This window comes from Neophocaena asiaeorientalis, unplaced genomic scaffold (assembly GCF_003031525.2).
Source record: "Neophocaena asiaeorientalis asiaeorientalis breed wild unplaced genomic scaffold, Neophocaena_asiaeorientalis_V1.1 scaffold242, whole genome shotgun sequence".
Lineage (NCBI taxonomy): Eukaryota > Metazoa > Chordata > Mammalia > Artiodactyla > Phocoenidae > Neophocaena > Neophocaena asiaeorientalis.
In genome coordinates this window covers 5,097,287-5,125,141 of record NW_020172451.1, presented here as the reverse complement: position 1 = coordinate 5,125,141, position 27,855 = coordinate 5,097,287, and the positions used below count along the sequence as shown (strand labels likewise).

The window sequence follows — 27,855 nt, the reverse complement described above, 5'->3', positions numbered from 1 at the left end:
GAAGACCCCAAAGAAGGAAGGTATGTGGCACTTTCAGGGAATAGAAAGGTTGTCAGTGTGGCTGGGAGGGCGTGAGGGCGGGAGAGGATACGAGATGAGGATGGAGGTGTAGCTGGCGGGTCACATGGGGACCTAGGGGCTGAGCTGGGCAGACTGGATTTCTTTTTTTTTTTAACATCTTTATTGGAGTATAATTGCTTTACAATGGTGTGTCAGTTTCTGCTTTATAACAAAGTGAATCAGTTATATGGATTTCATTTTAAGAGCTGTTGGACACCACTGACGGCTTTTGAGCGAGTTGGGATGTGAAGTGGGTCCTCTGGTCGCCTGTGGAGAGCAACTCCTGGGTGGGAGGTGGGGTGTGAGTGGAGCTGGCAACGCGAGTCCAGCTAGTAGAGGCTCCCGCGTGGTCCAGGAGAGAGGCTGGGGGCGGGGAGCTAGAGCTGACAGTCTGCTGATGGTGGGCCTGGGGGAAACCGACTCCCAGCCTCTGGCCTCAGGAACTGGCTTGGTTTGCGTACCGGGGAGGCGAGAGGGAGAGAAGGAGGTGTGGCTGGGCCCCAGGGGCAGAGCTTTCCGGTGGGGCTGCAGCGGCTTCGCTTTCAGAGCATCAGGCCCTACGGCCCCGGCAAGGAGGAAGCTCCCTGCAGACGCGGCCCGGCAGGCCCGGCAGAAGCCACAGGCCCTGGAGGAAGTGAGCTTCTTGCCCCTGCGGGGCCCCCGCCGACCTAGGGAACCCGGAACCTGTTTGCGCTCCGTGATCTTCGTTCCCTGGCGTGGAGGAAGCAGCCAGGTGAGTCCTCGCCTCTGGGGCTTTCTGCTCGGCCGCCTCGGCCGCCTGAGCTCACACGGAGGGAGGGCTCCGAGGGGCCTCGTGGAAATGGAGCCCAGAGAACACAGGCTTAGCTGAGCCGCCACCGGGAGGGAGCCTGCAAGGCAGCCCTCTCGCCACCCAGGCTTAGAGGCGGCCGTCCCTCCCGCCCCAGAGGCCTAGACAGCCAGAAGGGCACTGGCCCACCTCTCGTGTAGCCAGGCCAAGAGTCTCCCTTTCCACCCTGTCATCTCCCCTAAGCTTCATCCGATGTGTTGGGGAGAGAAAGGCAAGCCCCAGTCTCCAGATGAAGAAACAGAGGCCCAGGTCAGGGAAGGGGCTGCCCGGGGCTGCTGATGGCTGGAGGCCGCTCCCAGCTCTGCGTCCACTCAGTTGCCTTTGGCGAGCATCGAGTCCAGCCCCTCCTTGTAAGGAAATATCAGGACCAGAGAGGGGAGGGTATTTGCCCAAAGTCACACAGCCAGAATGAGGAGGTGCCAGCCTGGAACCCAATCCCTCAACCCCCAGGCCAAGTTCTTTCCTCGCCTCTGGCCACACCCTGTGAACCGAATGCCCTCCAAAAGGAAGCTTGGGAATACAGGGGATGGAGTTGGCCCAGTGGCTGTGTTCTCCCCGCTCCCACACTTTAGGGCAGGACGGAGCCAGTGCCCCAGTGTCCCCAGGCTGGCTGCCAGCGTGACAGGGTGGCTACAGCCCTGCGAATGCTTCCGTGTCTCCGCAGCTCTGCGCCCTGCCGCTCCAGCCAGGCCTCCCCGGGGCTGGAGCTGACTACCAGCTTCTGCTGCATGAGGGCCCTGCCCCAAATGTCCGCTTGGGGTTGGGGGTGCTGGGGAAGACCCAGGGGCAGGAGAGAAAGTGGGACGGCAGGGCCTTCAGCCGAGCAGGAGAGGAAGTGAGTCCAGGGGACCAGGAAGGAGGTTCTGAATCTGCCGGGCCCGGGGGGAGCCTGGCCCCTGCCCCCGGCAAGGACGAAGAAGGGTACCTGTGGGCTCTGGGAATGCTGGCCCTTCCTGGCGAGCAAAGAGATCCCCAAACCACCACGACAGGCCGGGGTGACAAGCCCCGTTGTGGAGAACCTCGCTTAGAATTGGGGCCAGGCAGGGCCAGGCCACCCCCTGAGAGCCCAGCCTGCACCCCAGTCCCGTCCACTCACTCACAGTCTGCGGTGCCTCTCTGTGTCACCCCGACTCAGGCGCAGGGCCCAGAGAGGACAGGCCTGCCGTCCCCCAACCCCGCGCCCGCAGGAGCTCCTGGTCTGCAGATGTCACCCATCGGTGTGTTCACCGCAACCAACCATAGCAGCTCCATGCGGCCCGCCCAGATTTCCCCCTGGAGCTCAGCCCGAGGGTCTTCTAGATCCATGAAGCTCTGAGAAGTGGGCTGCTCCCTTGGTCCTACTGCCCAGGCTGGGTGGGCTTCCCGTGTGCTGTAGTGGGGCCATGGGCTGGCCGCCCTGCACCTGACCAAGGACCCCATCTCCCGGCCAAGCCTTTGCCCAGGTCGAGACCTCAGTCGCTGCCTTTCTCCGCACCTGTGTCCCGCAGGGATCGGCTCCGAGCTTCCCTCTCACCAGGGGCCCCGTCCCTTTGCCCAGGCAGCGCAGTGACTTGTCCCTCCAAAGTCAGCTCCCACCCTCTCTCTCCCTGTGCCTCCTGGTCTGGAGGAAACGACACACAAAGTGAGTTTAGAGTGACTCGGAGGGTGATGTCCTGTTTCCTGCGTCCCCAGGGCCGGCAAGGCAGTGATGGAGCCGGAGTCTTTCTGCAACCGGGTGGACCAAGCGGCCGGGGGGACACTCTCACAAGGTACCGTGCCGGCGGGGGATGGGGGCGGGATCTGCATTGTAAGAACCGAACAAGCTGTGCTGGGTACTGCATTGCTTTGCTAAGTTGTCAGCTGGACAACCGGTTCTGTCCAGCCTCTGCCTCTGCCTCCTGCTTTATACTTGACCCCCTGCTTCTGGAACCTTCCACAGAGTTATCCCTGTCTCCCACATAACCACACATCTCCAATCAGGATACTGATTGCTGTGTGTGCCCACTCTGGGCTGGGCCTGTGCTGAGAACTTCTTATACACAGCATCTCACCTATTACTCCGAGGATGGGTGTTTTTACCTCCTTTTGACGGACAAGGAAACTGAGGCACAGGGGGTAACGTAGCAGAGCACCAAGTCCAGGGTCGCGGGGCCGGCTCCGTTAACTGGCGCTCTCGGCTTATGAGTGGTTTCAGGTTGGAAAACATCATAAGGAAAATTGCAGTTCGGGTGGTGGGGCTTCGTGATCTGAAAAAATATTTATTTTTTGTTTTAGAGTTGGTTTAGAGATACTTAGAATTCTGGCCGGCAGAGCTGGAACATGGTATGATTCCGAGTGGCAAGAAATCTGCTCCAGGGAAGGGCCACAGCCACTCACACGCTTTTGCTCGCTCTCTCCCCAAGCGTCTGTCAAGGGCCCGCCCTCCTCTCGTCAGAACACACGGGGCTGGGTGGTACCCAGAGGTTTTCAGAACGTCTAGACGTCTCCAGCTGGGCCACGTGAACACAGAGGCAAGGCATTTTGTGGATTTGGGCAAGGCTGCCCCATTTGGTGGCTCAGTTTCCCACCCCATCCTTTGGGACTCGATTCCAGCGGTCCCCCTTGGCCCCGACCCTTGTGTGTTCTGAGGTTCTTAAACTTGCAGGAGATGCTGAAACAGGTCTTGGGGCTCATAGGACGAGCCTGGCAGCCTCAGTGTCATGCCCATACGGGGGAGCCGGACAGATGCCGGTGGACTCTGTCCTGGCCCCTTGGAGCCCGGGAATCTGGGCTCATCTGAGCCGTGGCTCCTTCTTATGTATGTGAGTAGAGTTGCCAGGTAAAACAGAGGATGCCCAGTTAAATGTGAATTCCAGATAGACAAGAAATAGTTTTCGACTTTAAGTATGTTCCCAAAATACAGATGCTGCAGTGTCTGAGGATGAGCTGGTGTTCATGAGGGAAATGTGGGGAGGGGAAGGGCATTGGGGGGAGGCTGGAAGAGCATGGGCAAAGGAAGAGAGGTGCAGAGGATGAGGTGTGTCCGGGGAATCAATCTCTTTGGATGTTTGGTGCTCAGGGTGTGTGTGTGTGTGTGTCTGTGTGTTTATGACTGCGTGTGTCTGTGTGTGTGGGTGCCTGTATCTGTGCGTGTGTACATGTGTGTGCAGGTGTGTGTGTGAGTGAACTTGTATGCACGTGTGTGTGCATGTGTGTGCGTGCGTGTGAAGCAGCGCGACCGACTTCCTCTTGTGGTCTAGGTGCCAGCTCTGGGGGCGGCCTGCAGGGTCCCCAGGCACATATGCTCATCTCTGCTTCCAGGAGAAAAGAAGAAGTTCCTGCCACCCACTTCCAGGAAGGATCCCAAACTTGAAGAACTGCAAAAGGTGTGGCATCCTTCTCTGACCCTCTTTCTCTAGAGGAGTCTTTTTTGTCTCCCTGGGGTGGGGACCACAGCCCGCCCCCTCCCCTCCTCGACCTCAGGCTGGTGGGTGGCGATCCCGCCGGCCCCTGGGGGACTTGCTGAGCGGTTGCGTGAAGGGATACTTATTGAGCACCGACCGTGCGCCTTCACGTACGTGATCCCAGCAAACTTCACGGCAGTGGAGAGGGATCTGTTGTCACCTGCATCCCAGGGAGAGATAGTGAGGCTCAGAGAAGTGACCTGACCTGTGGGGGACACACAGCTGGCCAGTGACAGAGCTGGGATTTGACCCAGGTTGTTGGCCCCCAATCTCGTGCCCCTTCTCTGGCCCAGCTGCCCAGGGCAGAGGACAGCTGGCGAAGTGGGCAGGTATAGGCATGCATCACCCACTTCTTGGTACTCTTCTTGGCTGTAGGACCAGCTGGACACAGGCTTGGGACCTCCATTTTCCTCTGCCCTACTTCTGTAGTCTCCGTGGGGCCTTTCTGTTGCCTCCTCCAAGGAGGCCTCCTGGCCTGCACCACATTTGACCCCCTAGAGGATTTGTGGCCCATTTTCCATCCTTTTCTTCTTCCCTCCCATTCTGTCCATCCCCCCATCTCCTCTTCCCTCTGCTGCGCCCTGGGACACAGAGGAAAACCTGGCGGCATGCTGACACTTCATCTTAGTCTGGGTTCCTCCAGAAGCTGATCCTGAACTAAAGATTCAGGTGCAAATATTGAGTTGGGAGGTAATCGCAGGAGACAAGGAAGGGGATCAGGGATGTAAGACAGGTGGGAAGGAGACGCCCAGGGTGGGTGATGGAGCAGGTGACGGTTGACGGAGCTCAAGCCGGCTGGGAACCTTTGGGAGCCAGCATGGAGCGGGCACCTTGGAGTCTTCCTGCTGGGGCAGAGGAGCCGGGGTGTTTATCCACCAAGTCCCGTGTAGCTCGGGCTGCTCCCTTTATCTCTTTGGATGTTTGGTGCTCAGGGTGTGTGTGTGTGTGTGTCTGTGTGTTTATGACTGCGTGTGTCTGTGTGTGTGGGTGCCTGTATCTGTGCATGTGTACATGTGTGTGCAGGTGTGTGTGTGAGTGAACTTGTATGCACGTGTGTGTGCATGTGTGTGCGTGCGTGTGAAGCAGCGCGACCGACTTCCTCTTGTGGTCTAGGTGCCAGCTCTGGGGGCGGCCTGCAGGGTCCCCAGGCACATATGCTCATCTCTGCTTCCAGGAGAAAAGAAGAAGTTCCTGCCACCCACTTCCAGGAAGGATCCCAAACTTGAAGAACTGCAAAAGGTGTGGCATCCTTCTCTGACCCTCTTTCTCTAGAGGAGTCTTTTTTGTCTCCCTGGGGTGGGGACCACAGCCCGCCCCCTCCCCTCCTCGACCTCAGGCTGGTGGGTGGCGATCCCGCCGGCCCCTGGGGGACTTGCTGAGCGGCTGCGTGAAGGGATACTTATTGAGCACCGACCGTGCGCCTTTACGTACGTGATCCCAGCAAACTTCACGGCAGTGGAGAGGGATCTGTTGTCACCAGCATCCCAGGGAGCAGATAGTGAGGCTCGGAGAAGTGACCTGACCTGTGGGGGACACACAGCTGGCCAGTGACAGAGCTGGGATTTGACCCAGGTTGTTGGCCCCCAATCTCGTGCCCCTTCTCTGGCCCAGCTGCCCAGGGCAGAGGACAGCTGGCGAAGTGGGCAGGTATAGGCATGCATCACCCACTTCTTGGTACTCTTCTTGGCTGTAGGACCAGCTGGACACAGGCTTGGGACCTCCATTTTCCTCTGCCCTACTTCTGTAGTCTCCGTGGGGCCTTTCTGTTGCCTCCTCCAAGGAGGCCTCCTGGCCTGCACCACATTTGACCCCCTAGAGGATTTGTGGCCCATTTTCCATCCTTTTCTTCTTCCCTCCCATTCTGTCCATCCCCCCATCTCCTCTTCCCTCTGCTGCGCCCTGGGACACAGAGGAAAACCTGGCGGCATGCTGACACTTCATCTTAGTCTGGGTTCCTCCAGAAGCTGATCCTGAACTAAAGATTCAGGTGCAAATATTGAGTTGGGAGGTAATCGCAGGAGACAAGGAAGGGGATCAGGGATGTAAGACAGGTGGGAAGGAGACGCCCAGGGTGGGTGATGGAGCAGGTGACGGTTGACGGAGCTCAAGCCGGCTGGGAACCTTTGGGAGCCAGCATGGAGCGGGCACCTTGGAGTCTTCCTGCTGGGGCAGAGGAGCCGGGGTGTTTATCCACCAAGTCCCGTGTAGCTCGGGCTGCTCCCTTAAAGGGATGGGGGGCTGCTTCTCTGCGCTTCTGACTTCCAGGGACAGCCCTCGGCCTTTGCTGCAGTTTGCGGGAGGGGGCGGGACACCAGCGCCCATGTATTACCAAAACCTTACACAGAACAAACAATAGCCCGTAGTGGCCAGGTCTTCGGGAGCCCGGAGCAGGCCCCTGACTCAGCCTGGGAGATCAGAGAGGCTTCCCAGAGGAGGTGATGCTTTTCCTGGCCTTGAAGGACGGGTAGGATTTGGCTGGTGGGAGGAGGGCAGAGCTGAGCCTGGTGAGAGGCCGGGTGAGGAGTGGCCTCGGGCCAGCTGTCACTCGGGGCCCACAGGTGCTGATGGAGTGGATCAATGCTGAGCTCCTGCCCGAGCACATCGTGGTCCGCAGCCTGGAGGAGGATATTTTTGACGGACTCATCCTGCACCACCTTTTCCGTAAGTGGCTGCTTCCAAAGCTGGGCAGTCCCGGAGGGCTGGGTGGTCCCGACTCCCCCTGGGCCGGCCTGGGGCCTGCCCAGTGCCCTCTGCGGTGCCCTTGGCAGATTGGCTGCAGGACCGTCCCATGAGCTACGGCTTCCTGAGCCCTTGCCACAGAGCAGGTGCAGTTAATCCTCAGAACAACTCTGTCCTGTGACTATGCCCGTTTTACAGACCAGGAAACTGAGCTCTGGGAGGCCTGGTACCTTGTCCAAGGTCTCACCGTGAAGAAAGTAGGGGAGCCAGGGGTCTCGGCTTTAACCACTGGGCCACCCTGCCCCACAGGAATGAGGAACGCATTGATGTGTGGGAGGCTGGGGGTGGGGGGCACAGGAATGGTCAACGTGAGGTCGGCCCGGGGCCGAGCTCACCCCATCATGCAGTCTGCGTGGCCCATGAGGAAGGGCAGCACCCTGCCTCCCTGGAGGAAGCAGACTAGCTGTGGGTCCCCGGCAGGGGCCCCAACTGTCCCCCCCGGCCAGCTGTTCCCACCCTCTCTCTCCCTCTTACTCCTTCCCCTGCCCTCAGAGAAGCTGACTGGAGTCAAGCTGGACGTGGAGGAAATCGCCTTGACCGCGGCTAGCCAGAGACGCAAGCTCGCCGTGGTCCTGGAGGCCGCCGGCCAGAGCCTGCAGGTGGAGGAGCCGCAGGCCCGGTGGAGCGTGGAGAGTGCGTGGGGCTGGTGTCAGGGAGGGTGGGGGGGCAGAGCCCCAGCCTTCTACTCGGGCTGTGGGGGGTGCTGCCTTGAAGCACAGAACAAGGGTGATAAAACGCAGCCCTGTCCATAATGCGGCCACTGCTTACTGCGTTCCGAGCATCACACACGCGCCCTCATCCACCTCGTCAGAGGGGCACTAACCGTCCTGCTTCATTAATTTAGCTAAGTTGCCTCTGCAGTGCCTGCTCATAAGAAATGAGAGTGTGCAAAGCCCCACCCCGTTGACCATTTGGTATGATTTCCTGCCATTCCAACCTCTACATCTTCCCCATTTTTCAGATGAGAAAACCGAGGCCAAGAGACACTGAATAGCTTCACCAAGGTCGGGTGGTGAGGATGTAACAGTTTTCAAACCCGGTTTTTGTTGGGTCCCCTGCCACTACCTTCGCCACTGCAAGTCTCACATTCAATAATTGATGTTTGTAATGTTGGCCCCGAATCAGGTCGAATTCAACTTAAATCTAACAATTTGTTCACCCAGGGCCCTGCTGTAGGACATCTAGCTGTTTAAACAGCACTGCAGTGAACATCTGTGTGTTAAAATCCCCGTCCACAGGGTAGATTGTGCCCTTGGGCTGTACTTGCAGAAGAAGGATGACTGGGGCAAAGTGTGACTATTTTTAGGTTCCAAATGTAGATCTCCGGACCTCTGCTCTCCTGAAGGCTGGACACAGAGCTCCTTGGCCTGCAGAGGGTGGTTGTGACGATAAGGAACCCACCACGTGGCCCCAGGTTTGGTCGTCCCCCAGGGCTCTGACCTTGTGCCCCCTCCCCTCCCAGGCATCTACAACAAGGACCTGCTGGCCACCCTGCATCTCCTCGTGGCCCTGGCCAAGTGCTTCCAGCCGGACCTGTCCCTCCCGCCCAACGTCAAGGTGGAGGTGATCATCACGGAGGTAAAGCTCAGGGTGCCGGAGGATGCCTGCCTGCTGGCTGAACATCTCAGGGCCGTATCGCCACACCCTGTGTGGGGGCCTGCTGCACGGGGCGGGGGCTGAACTGGGGTGAGTTCCAGGGAGCCATGAGAAACACCAAATCCCACCAGGACAGCAGTGGGGGGTTGGGCTGGAGCTGTGGGCGGGAGATGCTGAGTCCAGTGAGGCCACGAGGAGGTCTGTGTGGGCCGGCCAGTCCCACTTACTCAGCAGACGGCACCTACCTGAGGCATCACGAAGGTCCCGGCTGACGGCAACCACACGGGCCATAAGTGACCATCTGTTCACGGCCTTTCTGGAGTCTTCACACCACTGGGCCACAGCCACTGCCCTCTCACCGTGATGGTCTCATTCCTCGACAGATGGCTGTGATGAAGGTTCCAGGGACCTTTCTGGGTCTCTCCACCCACAGGGTGCTCCCTGTCTAGCACGTGCAGGACTTCTGCCGTAGCTGATGCCCCGGGAGTCCATGCCTTCTCTCTCAGACAGACCCCGGGCACCAGAAACAGGCCCCACCTGCTTCCGCTCTCCACTCTCCCCTCCCCCAGCCCCTGGGTACCTGGGGAGCAGCTGGCTTCCCTTTAACCCACCCGACAGAACACGCCGAGGCCAGCCAAACTCGGGAGAAGGCTCTCTTATTGCTCAAAAGAATTGACTTGAATTCTCCACTGAGCAGTGTCCTGGCTTTGTCTACACGTATGTAAATCAGAGGCGACTTCATTCCTTCACGCACTCACCCACTCGTTCACTCACGCGCCCACCCACTCGTTCACTCACGCGCCCACCCACTCGTTCACTCACGCACCCACCCACTCGTTCATTTGTTGTTCAGATGAACACGGGTCCATTGATACCCTGTGAGCCAGTCGCTGGGCAGACTTTGGGGATACCTGGGGAACGAGGCAGACGCGGTCCCCATCCTCGTGGGGCTCAAGGCCTGTGGGAAGAGGGACAATTAAGCTGGCCCCAGTGGTGAGGGCTGCCCAGGAGGCCCCCTTGAGGAGTGGATAAGGCAGAGTAAACTGGGTCCCTCGGGGCTGCTTTGGCCGCTACAGTCTCCTCTGGTGGCAGGCGTGGTCCTAGAATTTTCTGTGGTTCCCCCTTTCCGTCCCCTTTTCTCTTTCCTAGAGCACCAAGAGTGGCCTGAAATCGGAGATGTCAGTGGAGCAACTCACTGAGTGCGGGTGAGGGAGGGACCAGGGGCGGAGCCTGGGGCCGGGGGCGGGGCAGACCTGCCTGACCTTCTTGGGAGGGGCCCTCACTCTGCCCACCGCTCTAATTGCTGCGGGGCCGGCACCGGCCCTCGCAGGGCTCACCCTCCACCCTCCGCAAAGCCCGGCAACACAGGAAGAGCTGGGGGCAGAAAGGGCTCTGGCCCTCGGTCATGAGGTCCCACTGCAGGCACTGGGGGCCAGGAGGGACCCGGAGACTGGGCTCTCTGGACCCCAACCCCAGGCTGGTTTCCTAACACCCGGAGCCGGGTGCTGCCAGGAAGCCTTACCCTCATCGGTGGCGGGGAGATCCTGCGGCTGGGCATGAAACTTACAACCGGTGCCAGGAGGCAAGGGCACAGAGGGCTCACTCATACCACCAGCGCTTCGTGAGCACCTACTGTGTACGGGGTGGGGCTGGGACCTGGAGTGCCCGGGTCAGCCAGCTGTCGGCCTTTCGCCTGTCCTCGCACGCAGGACACCAGAGGTCGATCAGCCAATGAGCTCTCCCCTCTGCCTCGACACCCACCTGCACAGCATGTGCTTCATGGCAGAGCCGGAAACACTCACATCGGGACGAGGGCCGGGCACGTGCGCTCTGCAACAAGAGAGCCGCAGAGTCCTGGGGTCTGGGAGAAGCAGGGGGTCCCATTAGGCGTCTCTGAACTGCAGGCCGCAGTTCAACCTTTAGAAGGGCCTTAGCAGTGCGGGACCAGGCTGGCCTACGGACTAAACTCCTGACTGCCTGGGTGGTAAAGGAAACCATACATGTACCTCGTATCCCCGACCCAAGCCCTCCAGCACCCCTGCTGCGTTGTCTCTCCAGGGAGACATGGCCGTCTTGCATTCCTGGACTCCCTTTCGTTGGAGATTGTAACTGGCCCAGCCAAGGGTCCCTCCCTGCTGCCCCCTGTAGGCTCACACTTCCGGGCACCTGCCCAGGTCCCTGCCCCGTTCCCTGGGTGGGAGCCCAGCCCTGCTGCAGGCCCCTGGGATGCTTGTCCTGCCCTGTGAATTGTAGAATCTTGACTGGGCACAGGCAGAATGTTTCTCATCTTTGCAAAGTTGCAAGAGCCGCGGAGGGGCCCTGGCTCTCCCTGCCGGGCGGTATTTCTCCAGACCCTGCCACATGTGGCTGGCTGGCATCCCCACTTCGCAGCCCACCTCGGTCTGGGCCAAAGGTCTTTCCTGTTTTGGTCTGAGAGTGGGCTCCTTTTGAAGGAAAGTTGTGGATTCTCCTTTCCGGTCTCACACTTACTGAAGGCCTGCTGTGTGCAGAGCACTGGGCTGTTTCAGCTCCCTTAACCCATTTTATCCTCAGCAACCCCAGCTGGGTGAGTTCAGTTCTCTTCTGCTCACAGGCTGGGCAGCCAGCCCCACCTGGACTGAAATCCCAGATCAGCCATGTCTGAGCTGTGTTCCCTTGGGCAAGTCACTCCCCCTCTCTGAGCTTCTTCACGCCTCTGATAAAGGGGGACCCGTGCCTACTTGTTGGGGCTGCTGTGAGAGTTATAGGTGATGTAGGTGAGGGGACCTTCCCCCTCCTGTACGCCCCCAGCCCTGAGGTCCTTACGGTCTACGGCTCCTGGGTGTTCACTGCGGATGGGGTAGGGGGAAGGGCTCAAAACTCTGCCAGTCGATGACGGCAAGGTCTGTGGTCCAGGCGGTGAGCCGAGCATGGCCAAGGGCGGAGGAAGCAGACCGCTGCTGGTCCCTCCTGCCAGCGGGGCCCGTGCACTCGTCGGCCCATTTACCCTCCCAAGGTCACCCTGGGAGGAGGGCTTGTCCCCCCCCTCGAACCACCACAGCCCCACCCCAACTCTGGGAGGCTAAATGACCTCCCTGTCACCCAGCCGCTGAGCAGCTCTGCACGGGGCCCTGTCAAGGCTGAAGCTTCAGGCTCCGTGTTTGGGGAACTTGAGAGGGAGGGTGCAATTAGTGGTCACGGGCGCTGCACCCCTTCTCCCTTCATAGCCCTAAAATCACCCTTCTCAGCCTCTGATGAGCTCGGAAATGCCTGTGAGGGCAGCACAGGGACGTGTGCCCCTCCTGGCAGCTGCCCCCGTGCTGAGCCCTGGGTCTCAGGCTGCCCTTTCCACCCCCCAGGGCCACGGACGGAGGGGCCACCCGGCTCTCCAGGGAGAGTTCGGCCTACTTGGGGCCCAGAACCTTGCTTCTAGGAGGTGTGCTGGGGCGGAGAATTTAGCAACGAAGTCAAAGAAAAACCACGCAAAAACAATAGAAAGGGAGTGAAAGAAGCCAGACACTAGAGAGTACATACGATTTCATTCCATAGACGAACAGACAAAATGAAAGGCCGACTAGACAGATCAGAGCAGTGGTAACCTTTGTGGGGTGCAATGGGATGGGGGAGCACATTGGGGGTGCTAGGAAAGTTCTGTGCCTTGTTGGGGGTGGTGATTACACACGCGTGTGCATGTGTAAACATGCACCAGCTCTAAAGTTAGGATGTGTGTGTGTTTATTGTGTGTGTAATATGCCCCCCGCAAACTAAAACAGCAACCGCGAAAAGGACACAATCCAGACACTTCTAGGTGTGGGAGCCTCGGGGGAAGGTTTGAACCTCGTTTGCCATTTGCTTTTCACGAGGGCCCTGCCTGCTTACAGAGCTGCCAGGAGAAAGCAGCTGCCCAGTTTCTTTGTCAACCTTCCCACTGCCGGGTCTTGTCATATGAAGAGATTACAGGTTTGAGGATGTTTTTTTTAACCATGTGTTTCCTTTTTTCCCCCTACGATTTTCCCTGTAGCACAGACAAGGACCAACATTCGAGTGAGTACTTTCCTAATTTAGGGAATCTTTTCCTGCTGGATACGTGTGGAGACAAACGTGTCATGATGACAGGTTGATCATTGGGTGTGCTCACGGTTCCTTTGTGGTCTGCTGTGTGTATCTCGAGCCCTCTTGTCCGTTTGTCCCTCCTTCTGTCTGTCCGTGCATGGATCTGGCTGTTCCTTCTTAGGATACCGCTCGTATGGGTAGAGAGATTTATAATTCCCATCAGCAGCAACTATGGAGTGTTCAGTGTGTGGGCTCTGGAGCCGGGCAACCTGGGTTCAAACACTAATCCCCCCATTTACTAGCCACGTGAACTTGGGCAAGTGTCTGAACCGGTCTGTGCCTCAGTTTCCTCATCTGTAAAATGGGATTAATAATGGCACCCCCCCCCTTAGAATGGTGGTGAGGGTGAAGAGATACCTTGTGAATGTGCTTAGCACAGAGTGAGTGCTTAATAGTGATTGTTCACTAATTTAGCTGCTACTTTTGTGACAGAGATCTTCACCAATCAAGTGATTAACCCAGCCTTCCTTCTTCATTCATTCATTCCTTAGTCAGTCTGCCTGGCCAGTTGGTCATCCATCCATCCTTATACCAATCCATCTATCCATCCATATACCAATCCATTCATCTATTCATCCGTCCATTCACCCACCCATCCATCCATCCATCCATCCATCTATCTACCAGCCCATCCATTCATCATCCATCCATCTTAGCATAATTTTTCCTCCTTGAACCTTACCCACTTGGGACAAAGAGCTGTATGGGCAAGGGATTCTCACCTGCCGAGGAGGAAATGGTGACCTGCGAGGGGCTTCTGAGAACAGGGGCTGAGAAAGGTTGAGTGGGGAAAGGGAGGAGAGGGGAGGCACGAGGGAGGCTGGTCGGATGGCTGTGTGTGTGTGTGTGTGTGTGGAGGGGCAGCCGGAGGACACAGGGGTTGCCCAGGGAGCAGTGTTTGTTAGGGGGCTGCATGAGGCTGGGTCACACAGTGAGAGGCAGGGCCATGGAAAAGGGCTTCCTTAAAACCATTTCTAGCACGTCCATCCTGTTCTGGCCTGTGACATCCGCGTGCACATTGGCCTCTGATTTCCTGGCTCCTTCAGGGACACAATTTCACTGACCACAGGCCAAGGGGGGGTCTGGGAGGGACCACAGGTGTTTCCACCATGTTTATTGGTTTATGGGGCATTTTAACGTGCATGATGCTATCTGGCGCTGCTTTTCCCCCTTCACTAATGAGGGAACTGAGGCACAGAGAGGTGAAGTGACTCGTTCAGAGTCACACAGCAGCTGATTGGCAGAATCAAGAGGGGAATTCTTCTACTCGGTTTGGGTATTCAGTGCCTGCAGAGCATTCTCCCCAGGGGAAGGTGAAGAGCTGAATAGCTGAGAAAAGTAGGAATGCAGCTTGTGGGAAAAGGACATTAGTCTGAGGACTTGGCACCTCTGAGTCTGGACCCGTGGCCGGAGCTGCTAAGATGCAGCCCCATGGGCATGACTCAGCTACTGAGGGCGCTGGTCTTTTGTGCACTGCAGCGAAGTTCAGACTCTCTGGGAGCGCTGGGTGCCCTTATTCTGCCAATCCACAAACGCTGCGGAGGAGACCGCTGGGCCAAGGGTCAGTGCGGGGCTGGTCCCTGCTCAGCCACCTATGGCAGTTCCCGTGGGCTTGTGGGTGGAGCAGGGAACCAGCAGGAAGCAGGGCAAGTTCCCAGAGGAAGGGATGGTGTCCGCGGCAGGAAGGGTGACCATTTATTTAAGTCCTACTCTGTGCCCAGCCACCATCACAAGTGTGTTATCTGCCCCCAGACTGGATGTTTACAGTCATCCCACCTAGTGGTTATTATCAGCCGTACTTTACGGAGGAGGAAAACAAGGCACAGAGAGGGCAGGCGATTCTCTCCAGGCCACACAGCCAGGGGAGCAGTGACTCTGACCCAGACCTGTTCTTTAATTCAAGAACCATGAGATAAAACTACATCTCCCTCGAGACTGGTTATTCTGAGACACTTTGGTGGAAAAAAGTCCCTGTTTGGCCCAAAGATAATAGCATCGTAATGAGATGTTTAATGGATCTGTCTGCAGAGGACGTCTTTGATGAATTATTTAAGCTGGCTCCGGAGAAAGTGAACGCTGTGAAAGAGGTAAGAGAAGTCAAAGTTCCAAGAGTACCTCCTGCCACCCGCCCACCCACTGCCCACCCGCCTTGAGTCCGGGGGTGGGGGTGGGGCAAAGGGAAAGGAATCGGGTCCCCACTCTGCACCTGCTGTGCGCCGGGTGCCGCGCGGGGGCCTTTTTGTGACCCCAAGTGGGAAGATCGCAAACCCGAGCTGGGGACCTGGGGCCTTTGTCCTTCCCTGGGTAGGCCATAGTGAACTTCGTCAACCAGAAGCTGGACCGTCTGGGCCTGTCTGTGCAGAATCTGGACACCCAGGTAGGGACTCAACTGCAGGGTCTGGGGCAGGGAAGGGGCATGGGGAGGGGGTTCCACAGGGCACTGGGAGCCTGGGCCCATCCTATGTGGCCTGGCGTGTGTCACCTCTTGGAACCTTGGGGTCCTCCTCTCCAATGGGGATGTTGCCGGTAGGCAGTATTGCCAATCAGGGGCACGACGGGGATCCTGTGAAGTGGGGATCTCGGGGTTTGTCTACGCTGTTATTACTTTTCATTGTAAAATAACCACTTTTCAGCTGTTTTCAAAATTAATCTTGGTCTATCCAACCCCAAGACTCAAAGCACGTGAGGTTCCCCTAACTGCATTCGCTCGCAGCGTTTATTAGGTTGTGCTGTGTGCCAGGAGGGGTTGTAGGTGCCGACACAGCCCCGTGTCTGCGGACTCCCTGAGTTGCCCAGCCCACTGTTCTGGGGCGGGAACAGAGTCTTAGGAGGTCAGCCTTCCCCAGTGGGTCGTGGCCTCCCACGAGGATTCTGTGCCCTGTGGTTTCCCTCAACACGGCGGGGCGCAGAGGAGCTGTGAAGCTAATTGCCGGCCCAGGGCCTTCAGGGCAGCAATGGAGCCTGCTACACCCTGGGCGCGTTAACTGGGCGTGGTGGTGCAGGGGTCGGGCCACGTGGGTTTTGCTCACACAGCATGACTGGGGGCAGGTGGTGAGGTCAGGTCTGGTCACTGGAGCTGCTGATGTCTCAGGCACAGCCTGACATTAGCCAGCGGGGAACGGGGTAGCTATACCCCTGTGCCTGGTAGCTAAAGCCGATACAGCCCTCACCACGTGCCCGGCCCTGAGCAAAGTGCTTTGCGTACATTAACTCACTGACTCCTCCCAACAGACTCTTCAGGTGGGAACTGATACTATCCCACTTTACAGATGAGGACATTAAGCCCAGAGAGGTTAATTAACTTGTCCAAGGTCACACAGTGATTAACTGGTGGACCTGGGATTTGAACCCAGGTTGCTGAGGCCAGAGTTTGTGCTCCATCACCACCTCGCACAGCGGCCACGTGAGAAGTCTGCGTGTGACGTGGTGTGGTGACACTGCAGGGTGGAGATAGCAGATGGGTACGTGTTGCTCCTGGGCTCTGAGGACACCTCCTCCACCTTAGCTGTGTGGCTTTGGACCTGGACTTCTCTCAACCTCAGGCTCCTCTTTTTTTTAAAATGGGTGCAGGGATACCAACCTCAGAGAACTGTGAGTAAGAAATGAGATGATGAACATCCAGGTATTTTGTGTATTACCTGACGCACTGTCTATGCGTAGTAAACAATACATTTGTGGTTTTATTGTATTTTATGTGGGAGTGAACAAGATGATTTCTTAGGTTTACATTCTACCCATTTCATCTTTATCTCTCCCTTGGTAAAATAATGACGTTTGCAGAATAATGGCACATGTGAGGATGGTATTTCGACTGCTGGATAAAAGGGGATATTAAAGTCCCTGGTATTTTGGTGGTATTACCCGGGAATATGCCAAACTAATAGCATCAGAACAGACCTAATATGAGGAAATTCCATTAAGGACTTCTCGTGGTGGCTTTTCCTCCAACATTCAATCTTGTGTTTTGTGTCTTTGAAGAGATTGAATACGATTATATTAGCATATGATGTGCTGGTGCTAGGGTGACAGCTTTATCTCTGAACATACAGACAAAACAGACCAATACAAATGTGGCAGCCAGCAAAATGAGCCCGGTGTGCCGTTCTCTGCCTTTTCCTGATGGAATTATTTTACACTTAACTCTGTTTTCGCCTGGGCTTCTGTAGCTCATGGAACAGTGTGTGGTTTAAAAAATGATTTGAAGCTATTTTACAGAAAATGTAAAAAGGGCTCATTTTATGGAGCGCATGCTCTGTGCTAGGCAACCAATAACTTCTTTATACCTGCTGCTGTTTACAACAACTCTGTGAGGTCAGGTGTCGTCCCCGTTTCTCAAAAAGGAACCTGAGGCTCAGAGAGCTTGTGTGACTTCCGTAGGGTCACACAGCCTGTGAAAGGCAGAGGGGCTCCTCCAGGCTATCTGCCTCCCCTTCCCTCCTTTGTAGTTTGCAGATGGAGTCATCTTACTCCTGCTGATTGGACAACTGGAAGGCTTCTTCCTGCACTTGAAGGAATTCTATCTCACTCCCAAATCTCCTGCGGAAATGGTAAGTTTTCCAAAGATTTTCCTCAGGGGTCTACCTCTAGGTAGACAGATCTAGGAAATTGGCATGATCAGTCATTATTTATTCACTTCCAGGTGAAGTAAGGGTGATGGGAAACTTTGTTTGTCCATATGTCTGCCCATCCATCCACCAGCCTCACCCATAGACCCTCACACATATCCACCTGCCCATCCACCCATCTATCCACCTGCCCATCCATCATCCATCCATCCATCCATCCACCTGCCCATCACCCATCTATCCACCTGCCCATCCATCCATCCATCCGTCCACCCATCCACCTGCCCATCCATCCATCCATCTATCCACCCATCCATCCACCTGCGTGGGGCTGGTGTCAGGGAGGGTCTTTATACCTGCTGCTGTTTACAACAACTCTGCTGCCCATCACCCATCTATCCACCTGCCCATCCATCCATCCATCCGTCCACCCATCCACCTACCCATCCATCCATCCATCCATCCACCCATCCATCCACCTGCCCATCCATCCATCTATCCATCCATCCATCCATCCGCCCATCCACCCATCCACCCATCCACCTGCCCACCCACCCATCCATCCACCTGCCCATCCATCCATCCATCCACCCACCCATCCACCTGCCCATCCATCCATGCATCCACCTGCCCATCCACCCATCCATCCATCCATCCATCCACCTGCTCATCCATCCATCCATCTACCTGATCATCTATCCATCCATCCATCCATTCATCCATCCATCCACCTGCCCATCTATCTATCCATCCATCCATCCATCCATCCATGCATCCACCTGCCCATCCATCCATCCACCTGTCCGCCCACCCATTCACCCATGCACCGGATCCATCATTTTCTGAGGTCCTCTTGGCATCAGGCCCCGTGGGCCATAAAGACAGTCCAACACAGCTCCTGCTTTTGAGGACCGCTCACTCTCCACCCGCTGGACTCTCAGTGATGTATGGTATTCTAGGGCTGTGATGAAGTGCCTTGGCTCATGGTGGGTGGGCCGGTGCAGGACCTGAAAGAAAGCGTGGCTAGCAGGATCTGCAGCAGTCAGGAGAGGCCTTGTGTGAGAGGTGGCCATGAAATTGTCTAGGGCTTGGTTCACAGCGTTAACTAGGGAGGGCACCCCCAGGGGAAGGGAACAGAGTCAGCCAAGGCTCGGATGTGGCAGGGCTTCTGGCCTTGTGGGGGTCAGGAGTTCCCATGTGGACCCTGGAGTCTGGGGGGCTGATTGGGAGATGGCTGCATTAGTCCAGGCGGAGGGCTCTGGTCTCTGCCTGCACCTCAGGCTTTTTGTCCCTAAAATGTGCTCACAGCCCCTGCCCTGCCACCCCTCAGACCACAGGGGTATGTGGTCCCTGGTGCCCCAGACCCGCCCAGGACCCCGGGTGGCCAACTTCTCTCTGTCTGCACCAGGGTCCCAGGGACGGCTCAGCGGCAACCCAGGGTAGGAGGGCACCCTTTCACCCCTCCACAGAGAGGGGACACCAGGCAGGGCTGGGTGCTGGTTCCCAGCGCCAGCCTTGGGGAGTTTCTGGGAAAAGGAAAGATTTTGGTCCCCTTTGATGTGCCCATGGCCCTGGGGCTGGTTCAAACCTCAAGGCCTGCCTGGGGTTGGGGGGTGAGCCTGTACACCCTTGACCCTGGCCCAGTTCCAGTTTCGATCTCTGCCTGGCCCCCACATATCCGCAGCCCTGTCTGTCCCTGCTTCTGGCCGCAAGCCTGACCTACTCGGTCCCCTGCCGAATGTTCCAGGCCCGCCTTCCCCACCTGCCTGACCCCTCTCCGCAGCCTCACTGCCCGCCTTTGCTCCTTACTCGGCCCGGGCCTCTGGCGTCTCCAGACCTTCCCCAGGCCGTTCTCTAGGCCCATCCTGCTTCCTGCTTTCTTCAACCCCTTAGCTGGGTGGCCGGCTCTGACCACCTTATCCCCTCTGAGCTCTTGGGCATCCTATGGGGCCCCGAACCACGGCTACTCTCACGTTCTCTTGGAGTTCCTACCTGCCTCCGGCCTCACCTGGCCCGTTACCCCACTTCTGCCTCATTCCATACCCCTGCGAGGGAGGCAGGGCAGGGTTGTATCTCCATTTTACAGAGAGGAAAACTGAGGCTTTGGGACATGCCCAGGGCCATCCAGCTACTCAGTGACAGGTCTGACACCAGGACTGGCCACCCAACCCTCAGCCCACATTTCGCCCTTTGCAGCAGGAAGATACCATCTTTGTGGGCATCATCTCCACCTTCCCAGGAGGCAGGGGGGCTCTTGACTCGAAGATGGATTTGGGGCTCAGATTCCCAAGAGCTGAGAAGCAAACAGGCTAGAGCAGTGCAGTGTTTGTAGCTCTAGGGGTGGTAGAAACAGTGGTCAACACTTCCTAAGTTCTCGTCCTTCACCAGGTACTGTATTAACCAGCTATTGCCACGGACATGCTGTGTAACAAACCCCCCAGACAACCAGTGCCTTAAAACTGCGATCCTTCATTCTCATGGATCTGCGGGTCGGCCGGGTTTGGCTGCTCTAGGCTTGGCTGGGCTCCACCACTCGTGCGGGATGGGCTGGGCGTCAGGCCATCTAGGCTGGGGTCACTGGGGCGGTCCAGCTCTGTGCCATGTGCTTCTCGTCCTCCTCCTGGGACTGGCAGTGAGCCTGGCATGGTTTTTTCACGGCAACCGCAGGGACACAGAGACAAAGCAGAACACACAAGGTGCAGGCTCAGACCTGGGGTGCTGTCACTTCCTCTTCATCCTCTTGGCCAGAGGAGGCCCTGCGGCCTTGGTGCAGAGGCGGGAGAGCCCTGTGCTGTGTGGTGCAGAGACGATGCAGAACTGGGCCCGGGGAGGCGCTTGCCTCCCTGGATGAACTTGCTAATTCCTCCCCACATCGGGTCTCTGAGTAGGAACTATTCCCCATCCCCATTTTGCTCTGGGGAAACTGAGTTCAGAGAGAGCTAGTAAGCTGGTCAGGAGCACACCATTAGTTAGGGTCGAGGTCAGACTGGCATCCAGGCTTGTACGTCTCCAAAGCCAGAGCCGCCTCCTTGCGTCCTTCCGGGGGAGCCAGGGGGAGCCCCATGGGAGATGAGGGTGGGGTGCTGGGCTTCTGGAGGCTCGCCCGGAGCTGCGGGGACGGGGGGCTTAGGTGGGTCAGAGTGAGGCTGAGACCGTGGCACTGACCTTCATCCACAAGGCAGGAGGCCCATGTGTGATGAGGGTGGGAGGCTGGAGACGGGCAGGTCACACGCGGGCCCCCTGGGGATGAGGGGCTCAGAGCAGCACAGGGGTCCCCTCTCTGTTACTCAGGTGTTGGGGATGTCACACCTGAGTAATGGGATGTCAAGGTGTGATCACTATTTGCTCACCTCCAACCCCTAGTTAGTTATAAGCCAGGGACAAACATCCCAACTTCCAAGGCCCCTGTGTGCAGGCAGCCTGCCAACTCCACCGGCTTCAGAACAGGCTTCAGGACCGGCTTCCAAAGATGAGCCACGATCTATGTGGAGGAAAAGAAGCAGCCTCTCAGCTCAGACCCCAAGGATGCATTTGTATGGACTATTGTAGGAAACCTCAGCCATAGGAATGTGTAATAAAAATGCCGAGGAAGTCATTAGCAGAAGAGCGCAGGAACTGCGGCCTTTCCCGAGGAATTGTTTTCTCTGCAGCGTGGCCTCTGGCCATTGAATTGCTCCTTATCAGACCTTCTTTGCCGATGGCGTCTACGTGAGGTCTCCATTCCCTGAGGGAAGAGGCGTCTGGGTGGAGGAGAGAGGCGGTCATTTTCTCTGCAGAAATGAAAGCGCGGGGCCAAGAATCTCTGGCTTCCTCCTATATGCAATTACTTCTCCCCGGGACGATTTGAATGCATCCTTCTGGGTCGTAACCTTCTCTCAGCTCCATACTTTCATCATCTCAAACTGTGCGCGGAAGAAAACTGATGCTTTGGGTGGAGCGTGGTGGGATCAGGCTGGAGCCTGGGGCAGCTGCTCCTGGTCAGACTGGGCATCACCGAGGAGTGTGACCCATAGAAACAAGTGCGATCACCGCCCTAGTTGATGGCAGCAATTCTCACATTCCACGAGGGCAGGCAGTGGGTCTGGGTTTGCCCCTGTTGCGTGGCCAGCACATAGTAGATGCTCAATAATTTTTATTTATTTTTTGCGGTACGCGGGCCTCTCACTGTTGTGGCCTCTCCCGTTGCGGAGCACAGGCTCCGGACGCGCAGGCTCAGCGGCCGTGGCTCACGGGCCCAGCCGCTCAGTGGCACGTGGGATCTTCCCGGACCGGGGCACGAACCCGCATCCCCTGCATCGGCAGGCGGACTCTCAGCCACTGCGCCACCAGGGAAGCCCAATAACTATTTTTTAAATAAGTGAAGGAAGTCTTTCCAAGACACTGGTCCCGTGAGCCGCTGTGTGAGAAATGGATCCTATGGTCAAGCCACCTGGGAAAATGCACAGTCTCGAAGGCTCATGACACACCAAGACATATTCAAGGCTCTGAGAAGTCCTGCAGTGGGGGATTTCCATATAAATTTGTCGAAGCCAACGTTTCCCAAAGCTGTTTGGCTTTCTGCACCCTGGACCACGCTGTGGGGATGCGGGCTTAGAGGGTGAGCGCATCAAAGGCAGGGCTGCGAGGCGGGGGAAGCCAGCCCGGGTGTCTCGTTCTCACTCTGACATTTACTTTCTGTGCGCCCTGTCAATAGTGTTCGTGATGAGGATGAGAATAATAGCAACAGTTGTAACCCTCATTTTCCAGTCGGGGGAAGACTTGGGGACAAAGCACGGGACGAGCAGTGGAGGTCTTAGCCCCTCACTCTGAGGTTTGCTTCCACCTGGTCTGGACATCCCCAGGGGTGTGTCTCACCTGCTTGGGAACATTGGCATCTGTGACAGCCTTGGTTTCTTCTTCTTGACGGGCTCTAGAGGGGCCAGCCCTGCTGGGCCGGTGACCCAGCCTCTGCCACTCTCTCTCTTGCATGTTGGACCCAGCTCAGTGCCTCTGTCCATCTGATGCTCCATCAACTCTCCCCCTTGGAGAAGGGCTCTGCTCGCTGCCTTCCAGATCCCCGTGGTCCCCGCACGGCCACCAGCTGCCACGGAGGACTCTGGCCCCTTGCCCGGGATGCGGCAGGAGTCCTTGGCGTGGGCGGAACATGCTCCCCCTGACCATGCCCTGTGCCCTCGGACCAGGACTGCGACCTGCCCCTTTCCCTCTCAGACAGAGTTCTGTCTCAGGGGCTTCAGGCCCTCCTACACGCCTCACTTCCCAACCCTTGTAGGAGCCCGGACAGCTGGAATTTGCAGGGAAGCCCTGGCTCTGCCTTTATTATTCCACGTTCAAGTCTTGCCTTGTGGTTCCAATCCTGTGTCCACCATCACACTTGGATCTACACGGCAGCTTGGAAAGGCCTCTGGAAGATGCACTATTCCCCTTGTACAGATGAGGGGACAAAGGCCCAGGCAGGACATGTGCCTTGTCTGACCTGTGACTTGTGACCTAGTGGGGTGGGTGCACAGACATCTAACCCAGATCTGCCCAGACCCACCAGGAGGTGACTGCAGGCGGCCTAGGCAGGGCGGCCTCCTCGGATGGGCCTGGCTCATCTGCTGCTCTGCCAGCCGGGTCTCTGGGCCCCTGGCTAGGTTGCCATGGGAACTGCCTGGCCTGTGTGAAGCGGGCTTTGGGGCTGGTATGGTCGGCAGATGGGGAGGGAAGGGACCAGCATGGCTGGCCACCAGTCTGGGACATCCAGTCAGCACGGTGGGCCTAAGACCGTTGAAGGAAGGACCTGCTTGAGGCGCCAGTGAGCCGGGGACTCAGCCAGCTTTATCCCTGCCTCGTCCTGCCTTGCCCCACGCCCTCTTTTTTACCACACCAGCCTGCTGCCCCAAGGAGAAGGGCAGGGGTCTTTTCGGTGGGGTCTGAGAAACTAGCTGTGAAAAGGCAGGGCTCCACTAACAGAGGGGCTGCTCTGAGCCGAGGGCTGATGGGGCTCCCCAGGTCCCGTCACCCAGGGTCCTGTATCGGGGGAGATGGTGGAGACCCCACTTTGCAGGGAGCAAGTGGAGGGCCCGAGGCACCAAGGGACTTGCTCGAGGCTCCCCAGGACCGAGCGGGGATCCGAACCTGGGTGGGCCTGAGTCTGGCCCGGGGAATTCTCAGTGCTGAGAGCCGTGTCTCAGGCGCCAGCCCAGGCAGAGGGGTGGCACAAAGGGCAGGCACCTGGGTAGAGGTGGCTCCTCCAGCCCCCGGTCTGCTTTGCAGGCCTCTGGTTCCGACACTTTCCGTCTTGTGAGTTCGGATGAGCCCCGTGGCCACTCTGAACGTCGGTCTTCTCATCAGTGCTTTACCCATGGAACTCAGCTCTCTGTTCCTGAGGGAGTCTCTGTTGCTCACGGGTTTTGGGGCTGCTTCGGAAAAGATCAGGATGAACCCATGCTCCCTTCCCCGGTTAGTCCCCTCACCTGGCAGGACTCACCCCCAGGTGTCACCTCCACCAGGAAGCCTTCCCTGATCCCTGGGCTGGGTGCCTTCCTCAGGGACTGCCTTTCCCACTAGAGGTGGCCTCCTTGCTGCACAATGGGTCATGGTGCTGACATCTGATGGGGTCTTGTCATTGTAGCTACACAACGTCACCCTGGCCCTGGAGCTGCTGAAAGATGAAGACCTTCTCAATCACCCCGTGAGCCCCGAAGGTGAGTGCAGGGCCCTCGTGGGCAGCCAGCCTCGGGCGGGCGCCACAGAGCGGGGCACGGGGCGTGGGGACAGCCGTGTGTTGGTGCAGCCTCTTGCCTGGCGTTTGCTGAGTTTTCCTAGGCGGGGCACTGTGTCCACAGCCCCTACCCACGCCAGTGGAGGATGGTCCTGGGGAGAGGAGATGGGGGACTGAGGTCCCTGGGGATGGGCTGTCCGGAGGGCTGAGGCCTGGAGGAGTTGCAGTGTTGGGGACCCCACAAGAGGGTGCCGGGGAGGAGAAGGAGATAGCACGCCCTGTGCTGGGTCCTGGACTCAGGCCTAGCTTGACCTACTGTCCTGGTTTGCAGGGGCCTCTCCCGGGTTTAGCCTGAAGGCCTGTGTCCCAGGGAACCCCTTGGTCCCGGGCAAAGGTGGACGGTTGGCCACCCCCTGCCCACGCCTGAACCCTGCCCTGCTCTCCCCTGGCCCGCAGACATCGTGAACAAGGACACCAAGAGCACGCTGCGAGTCCTCTACGGCCTGTTTCGCAAGCACAAGCTGAAAGAAAGCACGGACGGGGAGCCCCTGGAATCCCCAAATTAACCATCACAGCCCCCAAAATCTGCTTCTCAGAGCCTGCCTGCCAGCCCCAGCTGGAGGTCCTGAGGGCCGCAGAGGGATCTCCTCGCCGTCCAGCCAGCCCCTGGGCCTCCCACTCTTATCCTGTGTGTCTGCGGCACGCCCCAGCCCCCCCTTCCCTCTCTGCTCTTTCCATCTGTTTGAATATCTTTGAACTCACTAAGCGTGGATTCGTTCTGAGCCAACCTCTGGCCTCGCTCAGTTTCTTTTAACAAATGTATTTCTGGGAGGGATTTGGGGAGCCTGCCGTTGTCCTGGGAAGGGCCCCGCTAAATGTACATGAATATGAGCTGACCCCCCGCTCCGCACGCAGCCTCTCTCCCCACAGGGTGGGTGTGGGAGGGGCTCTTGTCTCTGAGGCCACCCCTGGGGTAGCCAAGAGCCCAGCGGTGCTGACCTTCACTGGAGCAGGACCGCCCCTCAGGTGTCAGGGTTGACCTGACGGCGGAGACCCGCCTGCCCACACTCAGCTACTGCAGCCCGCCTGCCTCTCGAGTGGTGGCCCCAGCATCGCCCTCCAGAGGCAGGAGCCCTAAGTGGCTCCAAAACCAGGCCGCTGTGCCCCTCGGGAAAGTCAGTTCAGTTACTTTTCAGAGGAACCGTGGCCCAGGCCCAGCCCTATGGCCGCGATGGTGAGCTTTGCCCAAAAGTCACAGAGAAGACGTCTTTGTGGCTGATTAGTGGGTCAGATCGTCTCCTAGTCGGTCCCCAAGGAGCTGCTGCGTGCGTGTGTGTGTGTGTGTGTGTGTGTGTGTCTGTGTGTTCTGACAGCCTTGGATTGGGGGAGGGGCTTTGGGGCAGGGGGCCGGGCCATCTTTGCCAGACCAGCTGCTGGAGAGTGGAGAATGTCCTGCCTACAGGGAGGGACATAAGGAACCCTTGGAGCTGGTGTCTGAGTGTGAGAGAGTCTCAGAGTGGTCTTCCCTCCAACCCACCCGCCATCCACATGCTCCCCTTACCTCCTGATTCACAGATAATTAGGTGTAGATGAGACCATGAGGATGGGGCCCCTGTGATGGGATTAGAGTCATTATAAGAAAAGAGAGATCAGAGCTCTCTCTCTGCCATGTGAGGACACAGTAAGAAGGTGGCCATCTGCAAACCAGGAAGACGGCCCCCACCAGGCACCAAATCATCTGGCACCTTGATCTTGGACTTCCCAGATACCAGAACTGTGAGCAGTAAATGTCTGTTTTTAAAGACACCCAGTCTATGGTATTTTATTATGGTAGCCAGAGCTGACTAACACGGATTTTCAATACCATTAGTCATTAGGGAAATAAAGTTAAAACCACAATGAGATCTCACTCTACACCCCCTAGAATGGCTGCATTGAAAAACTGACAATAGCAAGTGTTGACAAGGACGTGGAGCAATTAGAATTCTCATACATTGCTGGTGGGAATGCAAAATGGTACATTTACTTTGGAAAACATTTTGGCAATTTCTTATAAAGTGATACAAACACTCACCATATGACCCAGCCATTTCGCTGTTAGGTATTTATCCAAGAAAAATGAGAACATATGTCTACACAAAGGCTTAGACGTGATTAGCAGTACTGTTCGTAAAAACCAAAGACTGGGAAGAGCCCAAATGTCCATCGCCAGCAAAGGCATAAACAAATTAGAATGTGTCTGTATAATGGGCTTCTGCTTAGCGACAAAGAGGAAAGGGTGTTGATACAAAACAGCCTGGATGCTCTCAACAACATTAGGCTAAGTGAAGGAAATGAGGCAGAAAGGGCTACACATTTACAAGAAATTCTAGAAAAGGCGAAACCCTGGTAGGGGCAGGAGGGAACTTTGGGGTGACGGGAATGTTCTGTGTATGATCGTTGTGGTTACGTGACTGTCCACATGTGTCAAAACTCATCAAATCGTACACTTAATTGGAAAATTTACCTTTTGTAATTATTCCTCAACAGAGCTACAAAAATCGATTAAAAATTTTTTTTTGATTTGCTGTCAAACTGAACAAGGGTGAGGATGGCCAACCTTCGGGGGGAGGGCTATGGAAGAGAGGGAGCCACGACCCCCGGGATGGGGGGGGCCTCGATTTCATGCTTTCAGGGAGCCTGGTATGAAGACGGTAAGTGGGGCCTCGGGAGATGCGACCTCTTATGAGTGCGGAGGCTTGAGCCTGTTTAAATGCTCACAGGGAGGGTGCAGAAGAGAAAAGATGAAACGTGAGAGGGAGAATCTTACCGGAGGGAGGTACCTGGCCAGGTGACAGGAGCTGGGCTCCAGGTACAGGGAGGGGTACCTGGGATGGGGGGCCACTGGGAGAGGCGGGGATATGGGAGCAGAGAGAGAGAGAGAGAGAGAGAGACCACCTAGTGCCCAACTGCATGCCCATCGGGGATTGTCACGGCCTTTTGATGTCCTCTTTATCCTTTTGTAACATCTCTTGCTCTGAAATCTACTTTAATTTTAGACTTTAAATTTACTTTATTTTTTTACTTTGAATCAGATGTTAAAATCTGATTTTAATACAGCCACTCAAGCTTTCTTTTAGTGTTAGCGGGGGATCTTTTCTATTCCTTTCCTTTTAAAAGATCCGTGTCTTTATATATAAAGAGGGTTTCTTATAGATACAAATAGTTGTGTCTTTTTATCTGATCTGAATACCTCTTTCATTTTTTTTTTTTTGCGGTATGCGGGCCTCTCACTGTTGTGGCCTCTCCCGTTGCGGAGTACAGGCTCTGGACGCGCAGGCTCAGCGGCCATGGCTCACAGGCCTAGCCGCTCCGCAGCATGTGGGATCCTCCCGGACCGGGGCACGAACCCGTGTTCCCTGCATCGGCAGGCGGACTCCCAACCACTGCGCCACCAGGGAAGCCGAATACCTCTGCATTTTAATGGAGGGTTGAGTCCATTAAAAATTTTTTTATTGTGGTAAAATACACATAATGAAATTTTCCATTTTAGCCATTGGAACACTTGCAGTTCAGTAGCATTAAGTTAACTTCGCCCTGTGTGCCAACATCACCACCATCTCCAGAACCCTTTTCATCTTGCAAAACCAAAACCCTGTACCCGTTAGACAGTAACTCTCCACACCCCTCCCTCCGGCCCCTGGCAGCCACCATGCTCTTGCTTGGCCAGACCCCCATTTTGAACTGCCCTGGACACAGGGCCCCTTGGGGTTCCCACCCCAGACTCACCCGATTGAAGTCAGAACCCACCCCTTCCCCTGTCCTGCCCCCTGACTCCCCAGCCCTTTTTCCAGCCCCTCCAACCTCCTC

General features: G+C 56.9%; 1 protein-coding gene across 4 annotated transcripts; it reads left to right on the top strand.

The window, feature by feature from the left end:
* Positions 1-607: 607 nt before the first annotated feature.
* On the top strand, positions 608-25,369 carry PARVG (parvin gamma). Of its 4 annotated transcripts, none has more exons than XM_024737535.1 (14): positions 608-793; positions 2,561-2,637; positions 5,486-5,550; positions 6,870-6,972; positions 7,543-7,683; positions 8,513-8,628; positions 9,796-9,851; positions 12,647-12,669; positions 14,767-14,825; positions 15,047-15,115; positions 17,184-17,285; positions 23,559-23,744; positions 23,917-23,989; positions 24,463-25,369. In XM_024737535.1, exons 2-14 carry the CDS (start codon positions 2,577-2,579, stop codon positions 24,570-24,572), a joined length of 1,164 nt encoding a protein of 387 aa, XP_024593303.1. In that variant the 5' UTR covers positions 608-793; positions 2,561-2,576; the 3' UTR covers positions 24,573-25,369. The 4 variants fall into 4 exon arrangements, with proteins under 4 accessions (XP_024593303.1, XP_024593302.1, XP_024593305.1 ...); XM_024737534.1 differs by lacking the exon at positions 5,486-5,550 and adding an exon at positions 4,169-4,233; XM_024737537.1 differs by lacking the exon at positions 23,559-23,744 and having other exon boundaries at positions 611-793.
* The last annotated feature ends 2,486 nt before the right edge of the window (positions 25,370-27,855 follow it).

Excerpts from the sequence above, each read along its gene's own strand:
- PARVG (XM_024737535.1), top strand. The coding sequence starts at position 2,577 with ATGGAGCCGGAGTCTTTCTGCAACCGGGTGGACCAAGCGGCCGGGGGG. Across the intron at positions 7,684-8,512 it reads GGCCCGGTGGAGCGTGGAGA|GCATCTACAACAAGGACCTG; the intron begins GTGCGTGGGGCT and ends CTCCCCTCCCAG. Across the intron at positions 23,990-24,462 it reads TCACCCCGTGAGCCCCGAAG|ACATCGTGAACAAGGACACC; the intron begins GTGAGTGCAGGG and ends CCTGGCCCGCAG.